The following is a 19068-nucleotide window of genomic DNA, read 5'->3' as shown; positions in this document are numbered from 1 at the left end:
CAGCTCAAAACCTTTTCTTATAAATGTTGTGTGTTCTCTCAAATGATTTTGCCCTGACTTTCAGCCACTTTAGAGAATATAGATTCTAGGGAAATTTCTACACTCCAATATTTTACCATTTTAGAAATAATAATTGAAATATACATCATAGGTGAGTAAAGTTAAAAAGTCTTTAGTCCAGCTCCTGTACTTAAGGATGTTCAAGTGTACATAGACCATTCCCACCAGGTGTTTGTGTAATCTTTTCTTAGTAACCAGCACAGAAGAACCAATTCCTTCTGTGTTGGTTACTAAGAAAAGATTAGATAAACACCTGTTTCATAGTACTTCTAGGGTGGCTTGTTCTAGAGTTTTGCTGAAAAAAAGTCAAATATCTTTTTCTGCAAATTCAATCTAATTCATCTTTGCTGCATAGTAAGTTCATTTTTTCTTATCCATACACCATTGGACGAGGAGACAGATGATTATCATTCTCTTTATAACCACATTTTACGTACTGAAAGACTGTTTGTTGTTATATATCTCCCCTCAGTCTTCCTCTTTTAAATCTACACAAACCCAGTTTCTGCCACATTTCCTCATAGGTCATTTTCTAGACCAAGGGTGGACAAGATCCAGCCTGTGGAGGGACTTTGTCTGGCCTGAGGCAGGTCCCTCAGTCCTGCCTGGCCTAGGCACTGTCTGGCCCATGGCACATCCCACCGCCCCCTGGGCACTCAATGGGCATGTCCAAATGAGTGTACGTGTGCCTCTTGCCTCATCTCAAACCCCTTCAAGAGGGGGCAAGAGGCATGTGAAGGAATGAAAAAATGTTCAGCATGGGGAGAAAATTAGACCCCTGGATATCCAGGGATCTAAAAAAAACTAAGTTAAAAAAAGCAGGGTGAGGGGTCAACCACAGAGACACTCTGGCAGCCACAGCATCTCTGTGGAGGACCCAGCCTCCAGTTGCTTCAGGGCACAGTCTGTGGTTGGCCCCTCGTCCTGGTGCTGAAGCAGTGTGCTTCAGCACCAGGGCTCCAGTGCTGGTAAGTAAGGGGTCGTGGGGGCTGGAGGAGGGGGAAGGGGACTGTGGGGGGACCCCCGCCAGCCCTGCCCACTCCCCCAGCCCCTGCCCCAGCCCTGCCCTGCCATTGGGGGGTCTCAGGGAGCCGGGGGTGGGGCTGAGTGGGGCAGCCATCAGGAGGCAGCAGCTGGCGAGGGATGGGGCCAGGTAGGGCAGCAACTGGGGGGTTGGGGTGGAGCATGTGGACCTTGCAGGGGGAAGTGACAGCCCCTGCAGGGGCCATTTGGCCCTTGTTGGGGGACCATACCCCCTGTGTGGGGTCATAGCCCATGTTGGGGGGCTGTATCCCCTGTGTGGGGCTGTAGTCCCTGTTGAGAGGCCATAGCCCCTCTGGGGGCCATTTGGCCCCTGTTGGGGGGCCATATCCCTTGTGTGGGGACCATAGCCCCTGTTGGGGGGATTGTAACCCCTGTGTGGGGCCATAGCCCCTGTTGGGGGGTCATAACCCCTGTCGGGGGGCTGTAGCCCCTGTGGGAAGGCAGCAAAATATATATTTATGTATTCATGAATTCATGAAACACGTATTTAGAGTTCACTTTATTATTATGATAAAGACACTGTAAGGCTTCCACATTGCTTTAACACTGTAGATATATCAATAAAACATTGCCCAACTGATCGCTGTCTCTGTCTCTCTCTCTCTTTCTTTATACTGGTCTTTTGTTTTAATTGTGTAGGAACATGGGTTTTGGGGTATTTTACAGTGACTTTGGGATTTTTTTAGAGCGATTTTTCAGTTTTTCAATAGGAACACCAGAATTCCTGCTCGGGAGGCCAGTGGCAGGACCCTGCCTGCTCAGAGCTGGCACCTTGGACCCAGCTGGATGTGGCTGACCTCCTGGCCAAATGGAGCCAGGGACAGATGCTCCTGAGCCCTGAGAACTGCAGAGACAGATGTTCCTGAGCAGCAGGGCTACAGCCAGACTCCTGCCTTAACATCTGAGCTGAGGCACACTGAGCCTAGGAACAGGGCAGAGAAGACCACAGCCTGGGAACAGCACAGAGCTTGGAATGGATAGGCCTGGGAACAGGGGTGGGTGAGCCCATAGCCTGGAAAGGGGTAGCAGAGAGTGTAGGGCCAGGGTGCCCAAAGCCCAGCAAAGGAATAGAGCGAAGCCTGAGAGTGAAGAACATGGTACCTGGGAGTAGCAAAATGTCCAGGTGGGGAACACAGATGGAGGAGCTATGTTTGGAAGTAGTTAGAGGAGGTGAAGTGGCCAGGTGGAGATACCAACCACTCGGGTGTGGCCAAGTTAAGCGAAGTGCCTGAGAACAGGGGCCCAGTCAAAGGGGGTAGAGGCTATGGCCTGAGAGGGCTAGTGATGAATAATTATGTAATGGACTAAGGGGAGGTAAAGAGATCTAAGCTTGCCTAGAGAGAGAGAGAGAAAAAGAAATCAGAGGAATAGAGGGCCTGGGGCCCAGAAGGAGAGACCCTGAGCCCAGGAGGGACTGAGTAAAGAGGACCTGGAGCTTGAAGCCTGACACAGGCAAAGGTAGAAGTGCCCAGAGAAGATCAAGTGTGAGCCACACCTGGGAGCAAAGCTGGAGCCTGAGAAAGGGCAGAGAGGGGCCAGAGAGCCCAGAGCCTATAGAAGGGCAGAGTGTGGGAACAGAGGACCCAGAGAGCAAAGAGTGTGGGACTAATGGGGGCCCAGGGCCCTGAGAGGGTCAAGCATCAGCAGGGCCAGAGTCCAGAGGTCTGGAGGCCAGGAGGGGTGAGTGTCAGCAAGGCCAGGGAAGCCAAGATCTCACTAGTCCAGGAGTGGGGCCAGGGCTCGGAGAGGGGCTGAAGGCCAAGTAAGGCCACATCTGGAGACTGACAGAGCCAGAGGGGCCCAGGAGTCTCACTTGACCTAGGAGCAGGAGTCACAACCAGAGGCCAAGGAACCTGTAGCCCAAGAGGGGCAAGGACTGGGGCTGGGAGCCCATAGCCCAAGAGCAGCATATAACAACAGGAAGGAGTATCACCTGTGAGGCATGGGTATGGTGTAAAGAGGAGGTCAGAGCCACATAATTGGCCCTTAAGACAATGACCGCAGACACCTGTTGTCATGAGAGTAAGGTCAAGTTTGGAAAGCCCTGGGGCAGCCTCTCTTTATCTAGAAACTAAAGTCATCAAAGTTTGACGGCTGAGAGAAGGGGTGACTGCCTAAAAGAGGGTGAAATGGATAGGACGGGGCAGACAGTTATTTCAGGTGGAGGGCCAGCCACTTCATGAGTTTTGATGAGCTGTCAAGGGTCACATGCCTAGTCTTGCCCCTTGACAGTTGCCCTGCCCTCTTGTCACCATCTTGAGATCAGAAGTCCCATCCCCTAGCCCCTGACCTTTGCCACCAGACACCCTTCCTTTTGCCCCCCGGAAATACTCCTTTTGGGAGGGGGCTTGCCATGTTAGAACCAGAAGAAAACCAAATCATACACTAAAAGTCAAAGAACTACTATAACATATTTTAATTTTATTACAAAAATATTTTGTCATGATTTGTGTTTGCGTAGTGTATATAGAGGTGATTGCGTAATAACTGAAAATAAATTCTTAGTCTTGTATAGTGTGGGGGGTGTATGGTGGGGTGTGCATATGGGGCTGTGTGTGGTAGGGCGTGGGTGTGTGTATCCAGTGAGGTGTGTGGGGGGGGGTATGGGGCGGGTGGAGGAGTGGGGGAGGGTTTATGAGGGGGTGTGGCTGTGTGTGTATAAGATATGTTGGGGGTTGTATATATGTGGGGAGTTGTGGGGGTAGGGTGTGTATGCATGGGGGTTGTGAGGTGTGAGGGATGGTGGCGGGGGTGTGGGCACTTCCCCCATGGTGTAGCAGCAGGCAGGGTGCTCAAAGCACAGGTGTGCCCAGCGGTGTGCAGCTCCAGCTAGGCCTGCCTTTCCCACTGCGGCTGTGCAGCAGGGGAGGAAAGCCCCAGGCGCCTTCTTCTGGGAGGCAGGGAAGGCAGCCGGCTCCGGTGCCTGATGCTTCTCTCCGGTGCTGCGCAGCTCTGGTGGGGAAGGCAGCCGGCTCCAGTGCCTGGGGCTTCCTTGCCATGCCTGGCGAATGCAGGGGCTGCTCGTGAGTGGCGGGGAATGCCTGCGATACAGACTGCCTGGCAGAGGCTGCGCCCCTTGTTGCGATGTGCAGCGCTGGCCAGAGCTTCATCCTGACGGGCACCAGCATCCTGAGCAACCCATCTGCTGCTGCTACTGGTGCTGCCGCTGCCTGCTAGGGCTGCGCACCTTGGGTGGAGTAGGGGGGGGTCCCCACACACACCCCCACCCTCCCTCACACTCCACCCAAGCTCTGCGCTGCTACCGCACCTCTGAGCACAGGCTTTGCACTGCCACCAGCCCCAACCAGAGCCCCACACTCAGGGCTCCTGCCCAACTGCAGCCCTACCCCCATTGCATCCCTTCCTGCTGCCCAGAGCCAGCAGGAGACCTGGGAAGTGGAGTAGGTCCCCGGGGCTGCAGCAATAGTGCCATGCTAAAGGGCTGGGCCCTTCTACCCACGAGGGTGGGAGCAAGGCAATAGGGTATGTTTGGGGCTGTGAACGTGGGCACCTCACTTCCACTCTCATGGGCAGAAGGGCTGGCCATATTTTGCCTGCCCCTGGGATAAGGGCTGAGGGACCTCCAGGGATACTATGGCCACCTGTGGCGTGAACCTTGTTACAGCCAACTTATGATGATTTCATCTATGTAATAATTTTCTGTTATGCAGGACAGTGTCAAGAGCCTTAGTAACGGACAACTGCAGCTTCCTCTTCACCCTCAAGGCCAGTTAGCCTGTCAAAGAAGGATCCAACCAGTCTTGTTAGATAAGATCACAGTGATCATGGCTCAGCAGTCACTGTGCACCAGAACACGCTCAGGCCCTTCATATGCATCTACTAGCAATTCTTATCAGAACCGGGGTTACAAGAGTGTCTGTGGGATTAAGCTTTAAAAATTTTGAATCTCATCACTTAATGTAACATTTTGAATTATTTTATTTTTCCCAGGATATACAGTAAATTCTGCAACAACACCTGAAGGAGTTCTATACATTGCTGGACAACCTCGATATAATCACACAGGCCAAGTTATTGTTTATAAAATGGAAGGAAGAGATGTAAAAATAATACAGAGGTTAAAAGGAAAACAAGTATGTATTTGTAATTAAAATTTAAGTGGCATATTGGAAATAAAATGTTAGCAGCATTATTTCAGTGGAAAGACTGTATCAGAGAAGAAATTTGAAATGTAAAATATTTATAGATTCCCAAAGAAATATATATGGTTTCTCTGGTCTACTAAGCAGTGCTAAGTATACTTAAACCAGCCAGAGATTCCCTTTGGAGAATATTCCCCGCATAAACTGAGTGGAGGTGGCATAACCACAACAGTTCCCTGACCCCTTGGTGTGTCATGAGAAAGACAGATGAAGTAGCTGCAGACTTCCACTTCATACTCTGCAGGCTTAATAGTAGTGGTGAAATTCTGAGTAGGCCCCCTGCTCCTGCTTTAAGGACTAAGGATCAGGGAAGAACTCCATGCCCTTTCCCCCTCATTGTCAAATGTATCTTAGCACAGCTCAGATGCAGAGAATGATTGTCTATATATATTTAAGATAACTGCTTTCTAATATCTAAAGGTAAAAAATTTTATCCTATTTCATTGCTGATGATCTTACATGCACATTTCATACAGGCTTTGACATTGTATCTTTGATGCATACCCTCATATGTACCATGCAATCTTCTGTTGGATTAATTGTGGCAGAGGGACATGATGGACACCTATACACGTGCAGTGAGACTGCTCCAATGTAGTGTAATTATTTGAGTCTGCTGAAGCATGGTAATTACTGTGCTCAAGCCGATTCCAGCATCAACGAGCTTTAGTTAAAGTGCCCCCACCATCATTTTTTAGTGCAGGGATGCTGATACACAAGACAATCCTGGTGTTTTAATTAGAGCAATTCTTCATTTCAACAAATAAGGCCTACCACCATACATTGAACAATGTGGATAAAATGAAATATTGAATAGATGCCTATTAACTGAGCAATATCTATCTTGTTCACTGAATGAGGCAGGGGTCCTATGGAGGCAAAAAATAAAAAATCCCCCCAAAACCCATTACAATCATGTGATTAAAGATGATGTTGTAACACATGCATAAAGGGAGCTAAAATAAGGTTGCCTCATCAACATTAATACTAGCTTTTGCTGTTTTTTGCATTCTTAACTTTGCACCCATAATGTGTGTGTGTGCACACACATGCATGCCGCTTCTGAAAAAACAAATTCCTTAATGCTGTTACATGACATTGTCCATGATTCATTCACAGGATTGGAATCTTCACCCCTGCCACCTTAACCAGTAGAATAAGTGGGCACATCCATACGGTATGTGGCACCGCAAACACATCTGCAGCACCACTTACTGCACAGTCAGGTGTTCTCTGTGCTACAAGGGTACACTGTCCATGTGTGCACTGCTCCGGTTTTTTTCTCTGTGGGTTTTTTTGACCCCAGGGGTCAAAAAAACCTGCGGAGAAAAAAACCAGAGCAGCGCACGCCACTGAAAAGCAGAGCCGGCCCACTTGGAGCCGTGCTGCAGCTGCCAGCCAGGCTCCACCCAACATGATCACCACTGCTGCAGCCCCAGGAGGCCCCCAGGACCCCAGGTAAGGCTGGTGGGGCCAGCACAGTGCTGACCCCAGCCTCCTCTACTGCCCCCGGGGCAACTTGCTGCATGCCAAAGCACGCATGGCACAGGCATTCCCCAGGGACAAGCAGCTGCAACACAAGGTGCACCACTGCTACTTGTCCCTTGGGAACCAAATGTTCGTGCTCATCTGGACGTGGCCAGTGATAGCAGTGGTAGACTGTCATCTGTTACACTGCAGAGGAATGAGAGCATTTTTGCCAGTGGGCTTCAGAGATATTTGCTAACAACAGATTGTGAGGCTTGTGAATCTTGGGTTTCATTTCATTTCCAGTTCAGGAAGGCAATGTTTTCTTACGCCACAAAATGTTCTGCCTGTTCTCTTCCAAACTGAAACCCTATGTCCAGTCTCAGTCCGGTCTTTTTTTTTTTTAATTTAATGTCATGTTTCATGATTTTTAATAAATCATCTTCCTCTGCCTCTGTCCTGTCTCATTCTGAGCCCCTGATTCTTTACCCATCTCATTTTATAAGTAACTGATAAAAAGGATCTTATGATGTTGGGTGATGTTACTAGCTCTGCTTATCACATATCTTATAATTTCATTGCAGATTGGATCATATTTTGGGAGTGTTATTACTACAATAGACATCAACAAAGATTCATTTACAGATATTCTTCTAGTTGGTGCTCCAATGTATATGGGAACTGAAAAAGAGGAACAAGGAAAAGTATATGTGTATTCTTTGAACAAGGTAAGGCTGATTGCAATTGGCAGGAAGCAAAGAAAGACTCATTAGATTTTTGGATCATTATTTTAAACAAATAATATATATCAAGGGTGTCAAAGATTTGGCCTGTGGGCCAAATGTAGCCCACAGAACTCTATCACCCACCCCCCACTGCTGCCTCCGGGTCTGACTTGAACCACACTATCAGACTGCCCCCTCCTCCTCCCCCCCCCACACACACTAAAAACCAGTCTGGGAGTTGGGGAGGTTTGGGGAGGGGAGAGAGTGGGATTGTGGGGGAGAGGGCTGAGCTAGCCTGTGAGCCAGCCCTGTGCCCCATATGTGTTACAGCACACAGGACAGAAGATTTCCAGGGAACCTTTTTTTCTTATGTACCTGCTTCTTGATCTTGTGTATCTATGTCAGTATTTTACACTCTTGGATTAGAGATGATTTTGCTGAAATGTCAGGTGACAGATGAGACTTCAAAAAGCTCCTGGAGATATGCATTTTTTTTTAGCATCTCTGCTTTTTGGCACTACCTCCTCAGCAGTCCTGGTGCCAATATCTTAGGTCTATGACTAGTCAGTGGGCCCAGTACTGAGGTAGCCCTTGCTGAACTGTAAACCATTGTACAAATGCTATCACGAAGCTGTACCTTTTTATGGCCTATAACTACAATAAATTGTGTTAAATGTACCTACAGATACATTGTATGTCTTTCCCTTACCTACATCAGGCCAAAAGCCATAATTTAGAAGCTACAGTTTTTCCCTGTTGATACTTTCATATCACTTGGTTTAGCGCTTTTAAGTGTTTGCTGAAAGTGTCAGTTTGTCTTTGATGTAACTGCTTTTAAAAATTTGCTTTGAAGAAAAGTTGATTGGAGTCCATAATGCTTACATTTATCCTTCTGCAGACAACATTTGAGTATCAAATGAGCCTTGAACCTATAAAGCAAACTTGCTGTTCATTGTTAAAACATAATTCCTGCAAAACTCACAAGAATGAACCTTGTGGTGCTCGCTTTGGAACTGCAATTGCCTCAGTAAAGGACCTCAACCTTGATGGATATAATGATATTGTGATAGGATCTCCTTTAGAAGATGATCATCGGGGAGCTGTATACATTTATCATGGCAATGGCACCACGTTAAGGAAAGAATATGCACAGGTAGGGAGTATGAAATTAAGACTTAGTGTCTGCTATAAGAAGTGTATGTCTTGGTTAGGGCCCCATCCAACTCTTACTGAAATTAATGTGAATCTTTCCATTCACCTCTGTGAGCTTCGGATCCTAAATTTCTTTACTACATCTTGTAATGGCACCTTGTGTCCCACATGGCTCTGACATGCGAACTCTGGCTGCCAATCTAAAGCCTATTTCATATCAAGATCCATCTGAGCACTTCTCAGTATTTGCCCGCCACACCTTGATCTTGATACTAAATTTAGGAGGCAGCCCTCAGATTACTAGAGTGACACCACACCCTGTCTTGCTTATCATTGACCCACCTCTATTTGAGCCAGTCTTACACTCTGACTCTTTGCAGGGCTTCACTGCTCTCCATTGGGCTCAGCCTTTCCTTGGGCATCTTGCCCCTAAGCAAGCTCCATCCGTCTCCTGCTCTCAGTCCCAAGAGCCTCAGCCTGTCTGATCTCAATTCCAGGACCCTTAGCCTGTCTGCTCTCAGCTCCAAGGGACCCATCCCCAAATCAACCAAGCACACAGCACCCTTGCCAGGCACCCACAGTGGCTTCCCTGCTCCTCACCTCAAGCCTCATGCTTAAACTCAGAGACAGACATTTAACTAACTTGTCTTTCTTATGGGACTCTCTCCCTTGCAGTCCCCCGGCTCTCCTTGCTTCAATCCAGCAGGAAGCTCCTTCACCAAGCCCAGCCTGGGCCCAACTGACACAGCCCAGGTGCAGGGCCTCTATGGCTCCCAGCCGCTGCCCCTTTGGGTCACCTGTCCTCTCCCTCTCATAATGGGGCATAGCATTCTTCATTACCAGCAGCTCTGATGCTTGCATCCCTATTGCCTGCATCTCTTGCAGGTGACACACTGCAGCTAACACTATCCTCAGTAACAAAGGTCAGGGTTCCCTGTCACAATCGCACGTGGCTTAAATCAACGGTAACTGAAATCAATGGCAAACTTGGCATTGACATCAAGGGAATCCAGGCAGAACGTGCAGGTTATGTCTACATAGGCTCTTGAGGATTGCCACTGTGAAATAAGCCTCTCCCATTAACACATGCACTGTGCTTGCCCAAGCCTGCAAATTAGGTAGCAAAGACAGCTCAGAAGTAGGCCTGAGTGCAGGCTTCAGCACTATGCTCAGGCTCTTACAGAGACATTTGGGTTGCATGCCCAGGACTTCTCTGAGCAGCTCAGGCCTGCTCCTGAGCCATCTACGCTGACTAATTTGCAGGCCCAGGTGTATAGTGAGCAGGCAAAAATATAATGGTGAGGCTGATTTCTCACTAGCAGCGCTGGGCTTGCTTTGGAGGTTTTGACATATAAATTAATTTGTGAAAGACGCAGTAGTAAATCTGACGTGTAGGTTGTAGCCGTTGGTCTAAGGGCATAGGCAGACAAGGTTCCTTGGATGAATCTGGTATCTTTTAGTAGACCAACCCAAATAGTTGGAAAATAATTATTAAGCAAGCTTTCGGGTTCAAAAACCCTTTGTCAGGCTAAGGAAGTTTCAGCAGTTGGTGTGTGCTCTCCAGGAAGAGCACACACCAACTGCTGAAACTTCCTTAGCCTGACAAAGGGTTTTTGAACCCGAAAGCTTGCTTAATAATTATTTTCCAACTATTGTAGTAAATCTGGAAATTTATATTGTGCTTATCAGTGTGGTAATCCTTCTTAGAAGTGTTTTAGTGAAAATCCAGTAGCCTGAAATTTTTAAAAGCATATTTGGACTGATTTGAGATAGAATACTTATATGTATATATATGTATACACGTACATACATAGATGTCAAGTTATCAATGATTTTTCACAGCGTATTGCATCAGGCGGAGATGGGGAGAAAGTGAAATTTTTTGGTCAGTCTATACATGGAGAAATGGATTTAAATGATGATGGTCTAATAGATGTCACTATTGGAGGCCTTGGTGGTGCTGCCCTCTTCTGGTATGTACCTGAAAATTATTTGTTTAACGGGAAAAGGCCTATAAAAGTTAGATGCTTCGACATTTCCTGTTAATATGTTAAAGTGTTACTGTTGGTTTCATTAGTAGCTGTAGTACATTCAAATAGAAATAGGTATGTAATTTGGGTTGACCAAATAATATATATGTACTAGTTTGGAGAAAATGAATCTTACTTGTTTACATTTGTTCATTTCATAATTTGATGCTATCTGTGGATCTTAATTTTTTAAGATCTATCTGAGATGTGAAATACTGAAAAAAATAAACTTAGTAATTATAAAAGTTTAACATAGAGAAACTAGCAAAGTATTAATGTGTACTATTATGTGTGCTTTTTATGCACACTTGTCAGTAGGTGGCACTATTCTGCATGGTTTTTATCTCCTGTTGCTGCCTGCTGTTTTACTTGGAAGCCTGCAATTTTTCTTCACTCAATAAAGATGTTTGCTCTATTGCTCCCTGTCTGTTCTCACTGGGATGAATAAACTCCTACATTACAGAAAATTAAGCATAAAGATTATTTTATTTAGAATTCAGACAAACTATGAGATTGCTACATCTATGGCTTAATGTATACAGATTAAAATAATACACACTCTGCATATATGCAAACCCACAACACACTAACTACACAAAAATCCTATTAAAATGTAAGACCTGACATTTCCTGGGTCAGACCATAGGTCCATCCAGGCTGGTGTCCTGTCCCACACAGTGAGAGAGAGCAGGTGCTGAGGGGGAGAATGTGCAGGGCATGTCCTGAGTTTTAGCATCTCCTGCTCCTTTCTCACTGCAGTTTCCAGCAGCCAGAGGTTTAGGAAGTTCCATTCATAGGCTGCACCTCTATCTGTCTTATTCAATAATTACTGAAGGACTTTTCCTCCATGAGTTTGTCCAGTTCCAGTTTGAACTGGGCAACTATCAGCCTTCACAATATCTTGTGCCAATGAGTTTCACAAGTTAATAATATTCTGTGTAAATAAATTAATTACATGGACTGGTGTTATCTTAAAACCTACTACCTAATACCTTCATTTTATACCCCCAAGTTCTGGATTTCGAGAGACAGTGGCTGTGTCTATATGACACAGTTGTTACTACACAGTCATTTAGTACTTGCATACACAAGCCCTAAATGACTGCACAGTAACTGGTGTTGCTGTGCAGTAGTGTCCCTGATATGCTTGTTGGTGATGCTGACTGAGCAGGAGCTCATTACTACTGTGCAGTAGTGTCACGTCACATTTTGTGCCACGCAATGCTACTGTGCAGTAGTAATGAGCTACTGCGCAGTCAGTATCTTGTGTAGACATGGCCAGTAAATCATAAATTTACTTTCTGTGCACCCGTTAATATTATGTAAACCTCTATCATATCCCTCTCAAGCTTGTCTAAGCTGAAAAGTCCCAGCCTACTTATTCTCTTCTCATATGGAAACCTCTCCATGTCCCTGATCATCCTTGTTGCCCTTCTCTGTATCTTTTAAAATTCTTCTATATTTTGTTTTGAGGTGGGGGACCAAATCTCTGCACAGTAACCTGCATGTCTGTGAATGCACCTTAGGTGTATATAGGTCCATAATGATAATGTAAATAGGCATTGGGGGATGTAAGCGGGCATTGGAAACAAATACAAATGGGCTGTGATTATTCTTAAGGGTTGGCTGAGTATTACACTTATCATTAGTCTATTTTAAACTCATCCTACTACATTTTCTCCTCCTCCCTTCCAGCCTGCTTCTTTGTCTCTTCCACCTATCTCATCTTTTTAACCTCCAGTCCTGCAAAGTCAAGGGGCCAACTCAGTGTGTAAGTTCCTATAGTGCTGGAAAGTTGGAATGCAAGCTTATTGGGAGAGAATTACTACCCCCAAATGTGCCAGAATAACTTACTTATCTCCCCTAGTCATCATGGCTTTAAATTAATTTAAAAAACCCTTTAAAAATCATTATGTTTTGGATCTTCATGTACCCTCAGATTAGGTATAGACGTTATACTTATTGCTCTACAGTCATAACTGAACAGATGTTCACTGCACATAGATTTTTTAAAAATGGTGAATCCCATGCTGTGATAACCCTGATGGATGTGGTATCAAACTAAAGCACTTTAGGTTAGATCAGTTCATTGAACATCTGTACCAGATCCTTGCTAGTCTTGCCTGGTGCTCGTCTGCTCCAGGTGAGTACTAGCTCAGCCCTGCCCCTGGGCTGTCACAAAGAGGAGACAAAAGAGGCCTTGTCTCCTCTCTGTGTGGCCCGGCAAGAGGGTGAGGAAACAGAGCACCACTGCTGTGCAGCCCCCCTGCACACACAGTTTGCTGGCTCAGATCTTGCTTGGGAGTGGCCAAGCCAGGTCCACCTGACAGGGGGATCTTTTCCCCCACCGCCGATCCCCGCCTCCTGACAGCTGCAGCTCACAGCCATGTGTGGCTGTTCACTGAGCCAGGAACTACGGACAGATGGGAAGGGGAATAGAGCCCTACTTCTGCACAGAACTAGCCCAGCCCCACCAAGACCAGTCAGCAAGCTGGGGGGGCATGGCAGGGGCCTCCACTCTCCCTCCCCCATCCCCAGTTCTGAGCTGCAGCTGTCAGGAGTCTGGGCCAGGGTCCCCCTGCCACACTATCCCAGTCCAGCCCCCTCCAGGACCCGGGCCAGCAAACTGCGGATAGGCTCACATGTCAGAGGGGTTCCATTCCCCCCTCCCCCAACAACCACTGGCACTGACAGCAGCCAGCCGGCAGGGGGACAGGGCTGGGGAGATGGGCTACACTGGAGAATCAGGGGTGGCCAGCTGCTCAGCCGGGGTCACCTGTACTTGGCAATCTGCAGCAGCCTCCTGGGAGATGTGTGGGAGCACCCCCATCCTGCTGGCTTCAGCCAGTGCAGGCAAACTCCAAGCTCCACCCTCCAACAGCGAACATCTATTCTGTTCACTCCCAAACTAATCTACAGCACTTTGAGTAAAGCATGCTACCTAGAGTGCTCCCACCTCAGGCTTTTTGAACGTCTCTACTTAGCATCAATTTTTTAACAATTATAGTATAGGTGGGTTACATTTTCAAGCTTTTCACTAAGGCATTATAGGGAGCGATTAGACTTTTTTTGTTTTGAATGGAATTTAAGATTTGCATATAAGTGATCGTTTCCAAGGGGTAGGACTTTAAATAAATTATCACATATCACAAGATTCATGATAAAATCCCTAAAATTGGCAAAATTTGGGGCTGATTTTTCCATACATTGATGTAGTGCTTAATATAATGTTATAATGTGGGTCTCAGCTATATTAAACTCTTGAATTCAATGAACATTTGCTGTCTATAAAATTAAAAAATACATCACATCATAAAAACATAATTTTCCCTTTTCCAGTAATATTGGACAACTTTCACTTTTGATATTAATACATGTTTATATTGTTGTCTTTTAATATTTTGCAAAAATCAGCTGTAATATGCACTGAGAATATTTTTAATTAAATGCATAAGTGACTTTAGGAGTCTAAAACCCCTTGTCAAATGTGACTTGATGCTCAGGAACCTGAATCCCATTGACTTTCAATGAGACATAATGGCACATTTATGCTGTCACTGTATATCTAGGATATTAAGAGAAGCTCCATAAAAGACTTCCTGCCACTTTTGCCCGCTCTGCATACACTAACTCCAGAAATGAAGTAACATCACTGCCTTAGGGTGGCTTTGAGCATTCTGTTGAGCATCCTAAGCTCTTATTGACATATGTTCAGGACTGCTTTAAGGCTACTAGGTTGCCCATTTTAAGGAGCTGACCTGTGCAGAATAGGAGCATGTGGTCAATCATGCTTCATAGTAACGTTCCTGGGTGAAGCATAGAGGCAGTGTAGAAAAGCCCTTAGACTTCTGAATTGCAAAAACAATTAGGAAAATCTTACCCTTTTGGGCATGTGCACACATTCACAGGACCTGGTGAATTCACAGGACTTCTTTAAGTCACGTGATCATGGATTGGGTTACCACTTGTGCAGACCTTCACCAGTGTCAGGATCTGAACTTGGAATGCAATCTAGATACATTGGGGTAGGGAGGAGAGGGGGTGGGTGGGATCAATGGTGGGAGCTAGCACGTCCACTGTGGGGGTTCTCCTTTTGGGGATGGGGGTTGGAGGGCTACAAATAGCCTGATTGGTGTGTGGGGGACGGGGGGAGGAAAACCACAGACCCAGGGCTAGGGCAAGCCACTGAGCTGCACTCAGAATTTGTACACTCATTCAGTTAGAGGGCATGGGTTAGCCCAGTCTACATAATGCGCCTCCTTAAGTAAACTAAGTTAGATCAGGCTGCCGGTTTTTGCCCTATTTAATTCCCCAAACATATGTGCAGTTTGGCACATAGATGGACCTAAGCGTAGTTAAGTCAATCTAAATGTAACATCTGCATGTACCCTCTGTTTGTTTATTTCTCTAGTAAGTACAACACTGTGAAGCAATCCAGTTAGCACTCTCTCCTTAGTATACTGAATACTTGTATAATATGTTGAGTACCAAGTTTATTATGTGTCATTATCACCATACCTGCATATGGTAATGAGTACAATTACACATTTTTTTTAAAAATGTTTTTTAAATGTAGAAATGTTTTATTTTAAAAGGGGCTCTATCCTTTTTGTGTATTTTTAAGGTCCCGTGATGTGGCTGAAGTAAATGTTTCCATGACTTTCACACCTGACAAAATCAATATCCAAAAGAAGAATTGTAGGATGGATAAAAAAGAAACAGTATGCATAAATGCCACCATTTGTTTTGAACTCAGACTAAAGTCTAAGGAGCATACAGTATATGAATCTAGTAAGTAGATTGTACTAAACCAACAAATCTTGCTTACAAACCTACTGTATTTGCATTTGGTTCTTTGTTTGTTTCTTTCTCCAAAAAAGGTTTTGTTTTGTTTTTAAGTTCAGTTTGGGTTATTTTAAAAAAAAACAAAAAGTGGATAAAATAATGAAAAGATCAATGTCTTTCTAATACTAGCCATATATAACTTGTTCTTTCTATTGTCTTTGCAGGTATACAGTATTGGCTTACCCTTGATTCACAGAGACAGATATCTCGAAGCTTGTTCATGGGAAGCAAGGAAAGGAAGATACAAAAAAATATCACTGTCAAAGGGTCAGAATGTAGTAAACATAACTTCTACATGTTGGCAAGTAAATCATATAGTGGCTATATTTAATTGTTTCTCCATAATGATCCCTAAGTCCATTTTTATTGCATTAATTCTAAAATAGATATAAAGACTTCCTACGTTCAGATTCCTTTTTAATAGCGATTGTAAACATAATTAATCTACTGCACAGGATTTATATTTCTGTAACTGCATAGAAAATGGTCCTTTCTCAATTTATTATAATTTCTTTGCTGTTTATCTATATTGAAAAGCAGCATAACACAAATCAGACTGATAATGAATAGATCATGATTTAGATATAGATAGAAGAGTCAACTAGGGGGCACTGAAGTTCACTGGTGTCCCTCCTTACTAGTTTGTTTCTGTGTAAACTTGTTTAGATGGAAAGTGTGAGCAAGAATTCTTCAGCATAGGAAGAAATGTAAATGACAACTCTAGTCATCATCTGGCCATGTTCACTAGTTTTTGTAGTTTGGGTAGAAAAGTACAGTCCTATCTATCTCAGGGCTGATTAACTTCTAAGCGTCTAGGGGCTGTACACCCTGCAGGCTGTACCAGCATAAGCCACAGCCCCACCCCCACCCCCCAGCACATTGCACAGCTGCCCCTCTACTGCTGCACTGCACAGCTCTAGCCACCCCTCTCCCACCATTGCACCATGTACCTGTCACCCTCCCCTCCTTGCACCACACACCTGAGACCTCCTCCAGTCTCCCTCACCCCAGGTGCACTGCCCAAGGCTCACTCTGGCTAAGTACAGAAAGTCAAAAAGCCCAAAGCTGAATTGATTCAATCTTCACAGGTGTGTAGATTGAACCAATAAGCAAGTAAACAGACATTCACTTTTGATTCTCGAATTGCAGCCACATGTCTCCTGTTGCTCTGGCCAGAAGTCAGGAGGCACTAAAGCATGCCTCCCTGCTTGAGCCAAAGCTAGCCCACCCATCCTGTGAGGGGGGAGGGGGACTTGTAGGGGAGATGCAAAGCATCCTGGGATGCTGGGGGACTGTGAATTAACTTGAATCTGGAGGGGATCTGGGTAAAAAATTCAATAAACCAATTTAACCTAAATCAGTTAAGTCTGATACTATATCCAACCAGTTTTATCTTTAACTGGTTTCAGCCAGTTTGAAAGCAGTTTATGTGCACTGAACTTTTGTTGTGTTACAGAGTTGAACCAGTTCCTGATCACTTATACCAGTTTATGTGTAATTTCTGCCCCTAGCCTCTTAGCCTCCCCATGCTAGTGCACTATCCTGCCCCCAGGGACAGAAGCAGGAAGCGGAAGCCAGTGGCAAGAGAGGGATCCCAGAGTGATAGGGGAAGCAGCAGCCAGACGAGAGTTGGGGCGGGGGCGGGGGGGTGGGGTGCAATTTAACCCCTTGTGGCCTGTGCATGGCCCAAAGGCCATGAGTTGGACAGCCCTGATCTACCTAATCTTAAAACATCTAGAAACACCATGGCTGCATATAAAACCAGAGATATAATAGGCCCTGTTGAGAGCTGCACACAAAATCTTTCAGAAGATATCATTTTAACAAATCATATACTAAAAATCAAACATCTACTATAAAATATTTTAATTTTATTTAAAAAAATATTTTTTGCCTTGATTTATGTTTTTTTTGAGTAGTGTATGTAGAGGCGATTGCATAATAGTTAAAAAAAAAAGTCTTACTCTTGTATATTGTGTGTCAGAGGGTGGGGAGGTGGGGGGTGCACACAAATGTAGGATGAGCTGCCCACACATTACATCATAGGAGCTGGCTGGGGGTGGAGGGAGGGAAGGGAGATCGGGATATGTGCAGCAGAGCTCATCCAGGAAGTGCAGTGCAGGTGCAGTCACCCCACACCCCATCCGGCCTATGGCTACCCCCACGGCCCTCCACATGGGGCTAAGCCCTTCCCATTCCCACCAAGGTCAGCCTGCACCATGCTCCCACCTGCACCTACCCCAGCCAGTATGCACAGCTTCACAATGGGACTGCCTTCCACTCACTGAGCTGCCCATAGGTGGCTGATGATTATGCTGGGTGGGTTATAAGGCAGGCAGATTTGGAGTAGGAGCCCCACTTGCTGGGGCAGAAGATGCCCAGCTGCAGCTTCTACCCCACCTGACTGGGTGTGTAATACCCAGCACATGTCCCTGCAGCCACTGTTGTTTTCCTGTGCTACCTGCAGCCCAGAGTGGCACATCAGGGGCAGGAGGAGGATAAGGAGCTGCTTGCTGGAGGCAGGGGGAGCTGAGGAGCACCTGGGTAGCAGCAGCCACGCTGGGAGGAGCCCCGTTGGGAAGCTGTGTGTGCTGGCCAGGGCTGGAACTGTCAGTGGGTCCAGGCAGGAGCGTGGCATGTGCTGCCCCAGACAGGAGCAGGCAGGGCTTGACCCCATGCAGAGCACCATGGGGGCAGCCATGGGACAGATATAATCAATTGGCAGGCACCCACCCACAGGCCAGATCCAATCAGTTGGCAGGCCAGATCCAGCCCGCAGGCTGTATTTTGCCCCCCCCGCTCATGAATACTTTAGGATGCTACTGTAGGATGGGTCAGCTGACCTTTTATGATCATATAAAACATCCAAAGAAAATAGGGATATGTATTTTTGAAATTTTGGTTGAAACAAACTGCTTTTTCATCATTAACCATCTTCAGCTTACTGACAGTTCATACTTCAGATAATTCTCCAATACTATGATTGTGATAAAAATGAAACTGAAAGATGCTGTACTTCAGCTTTTCATATCTATTTTCTTTCAGTGGCTTCATCAATAAAGGGGTCTAAAGGAGAAAAGATCATAACAACATTTCATTTGCTTTCTTTGTAGGACAAGCCAGATTTTCTGCACTCTGTCAAGGTTTTGCTGGAGTTCAATTTTTCTGATCCAGAGAGTGGTCCTGTTCTTGATAGCAACCTTCCAAACTCAGTATATGAATATGTAAGTCAGCAAGGTTCACTACTAATGTCTTACGTAGTTGGGATGAAATTCACCCTACAACAATTACCATATATAAGGCCTCATATATGGCACAGTCCACAATTGGTCAGTAAGGGTAAAGGAGCCTGACAGAAGATGCATTGTCCAGAGAGCCATCAGTAGTGGAATACATTATTTCAGTAGTCTTTGAGTCAAACTTGTGGAAGGAACCCTGACTGGATTTTACATCTGACATGCCCAAATACAAATCTGCAGGAGGGCAGGAAGGCAGCTGTGCCATCTGTGTGGATAAAAGGAAGACTCCATATTTATTTGCATACCACATACACCTTTTCCAACCAAATCAGGCATCCAAAAC

At 45.6% G+C, this 19068-nt stretch overlaps 1 protein-coding gene across 2 annotated transcripts in view; it reads left to right on the top strand.

Moving 5' to 3' along the window:
* ITGA1 (integrin subunit alpha 1) overlaps positions 1–19068 on the top strand; it is a 131447-nt gene that overhangs the window by 83747 nt on the left and 28632 nt on the right. For both annotated transcript variants that reach the window (XM_019495899.2, XM_019495898.2), the window contains exons 12-18: positions 5056–5198; positions 7319–7462; positions 8358–8612; positions 10454–10584; positions 15266–15432; positions 15651–15787; positions 18600–18710. In XM_019495899.2, the coding sequence (XP_019351444.2) occupies positions 5056–5198; positions 7319–7462; positions 8358–8612; positions 10454–10584; positions 15266–15432; positions 15651–15787; positions 18600–18710 (1088 nt within the window). The remainder of the gene's footprint in view (positions 1–5055; positions 5199–7318; positions 7463–8357; positions 8613–10453; positions 10585–15265; positions 15433–15650; positions 15788–18599; positions 18711–19068) is intronic.

Source organism: Alligator mississippiensis, chromosome 3, assembly GCF_030867095.1.
Source record: "Alligator mississippiensis isolate rAllMis1 chromosome 3, rAllMis1, whole genome shotgun sequence".
Taxonomy (NCBI): Eukaryota; Metazoa; Chordata; order Crocodylia; family Alligatoridae; genus Alligator; species Alligator mississippiensis.
This window is presented reverse-complemented; position numbering and strand designations above follow the sequence as displayed.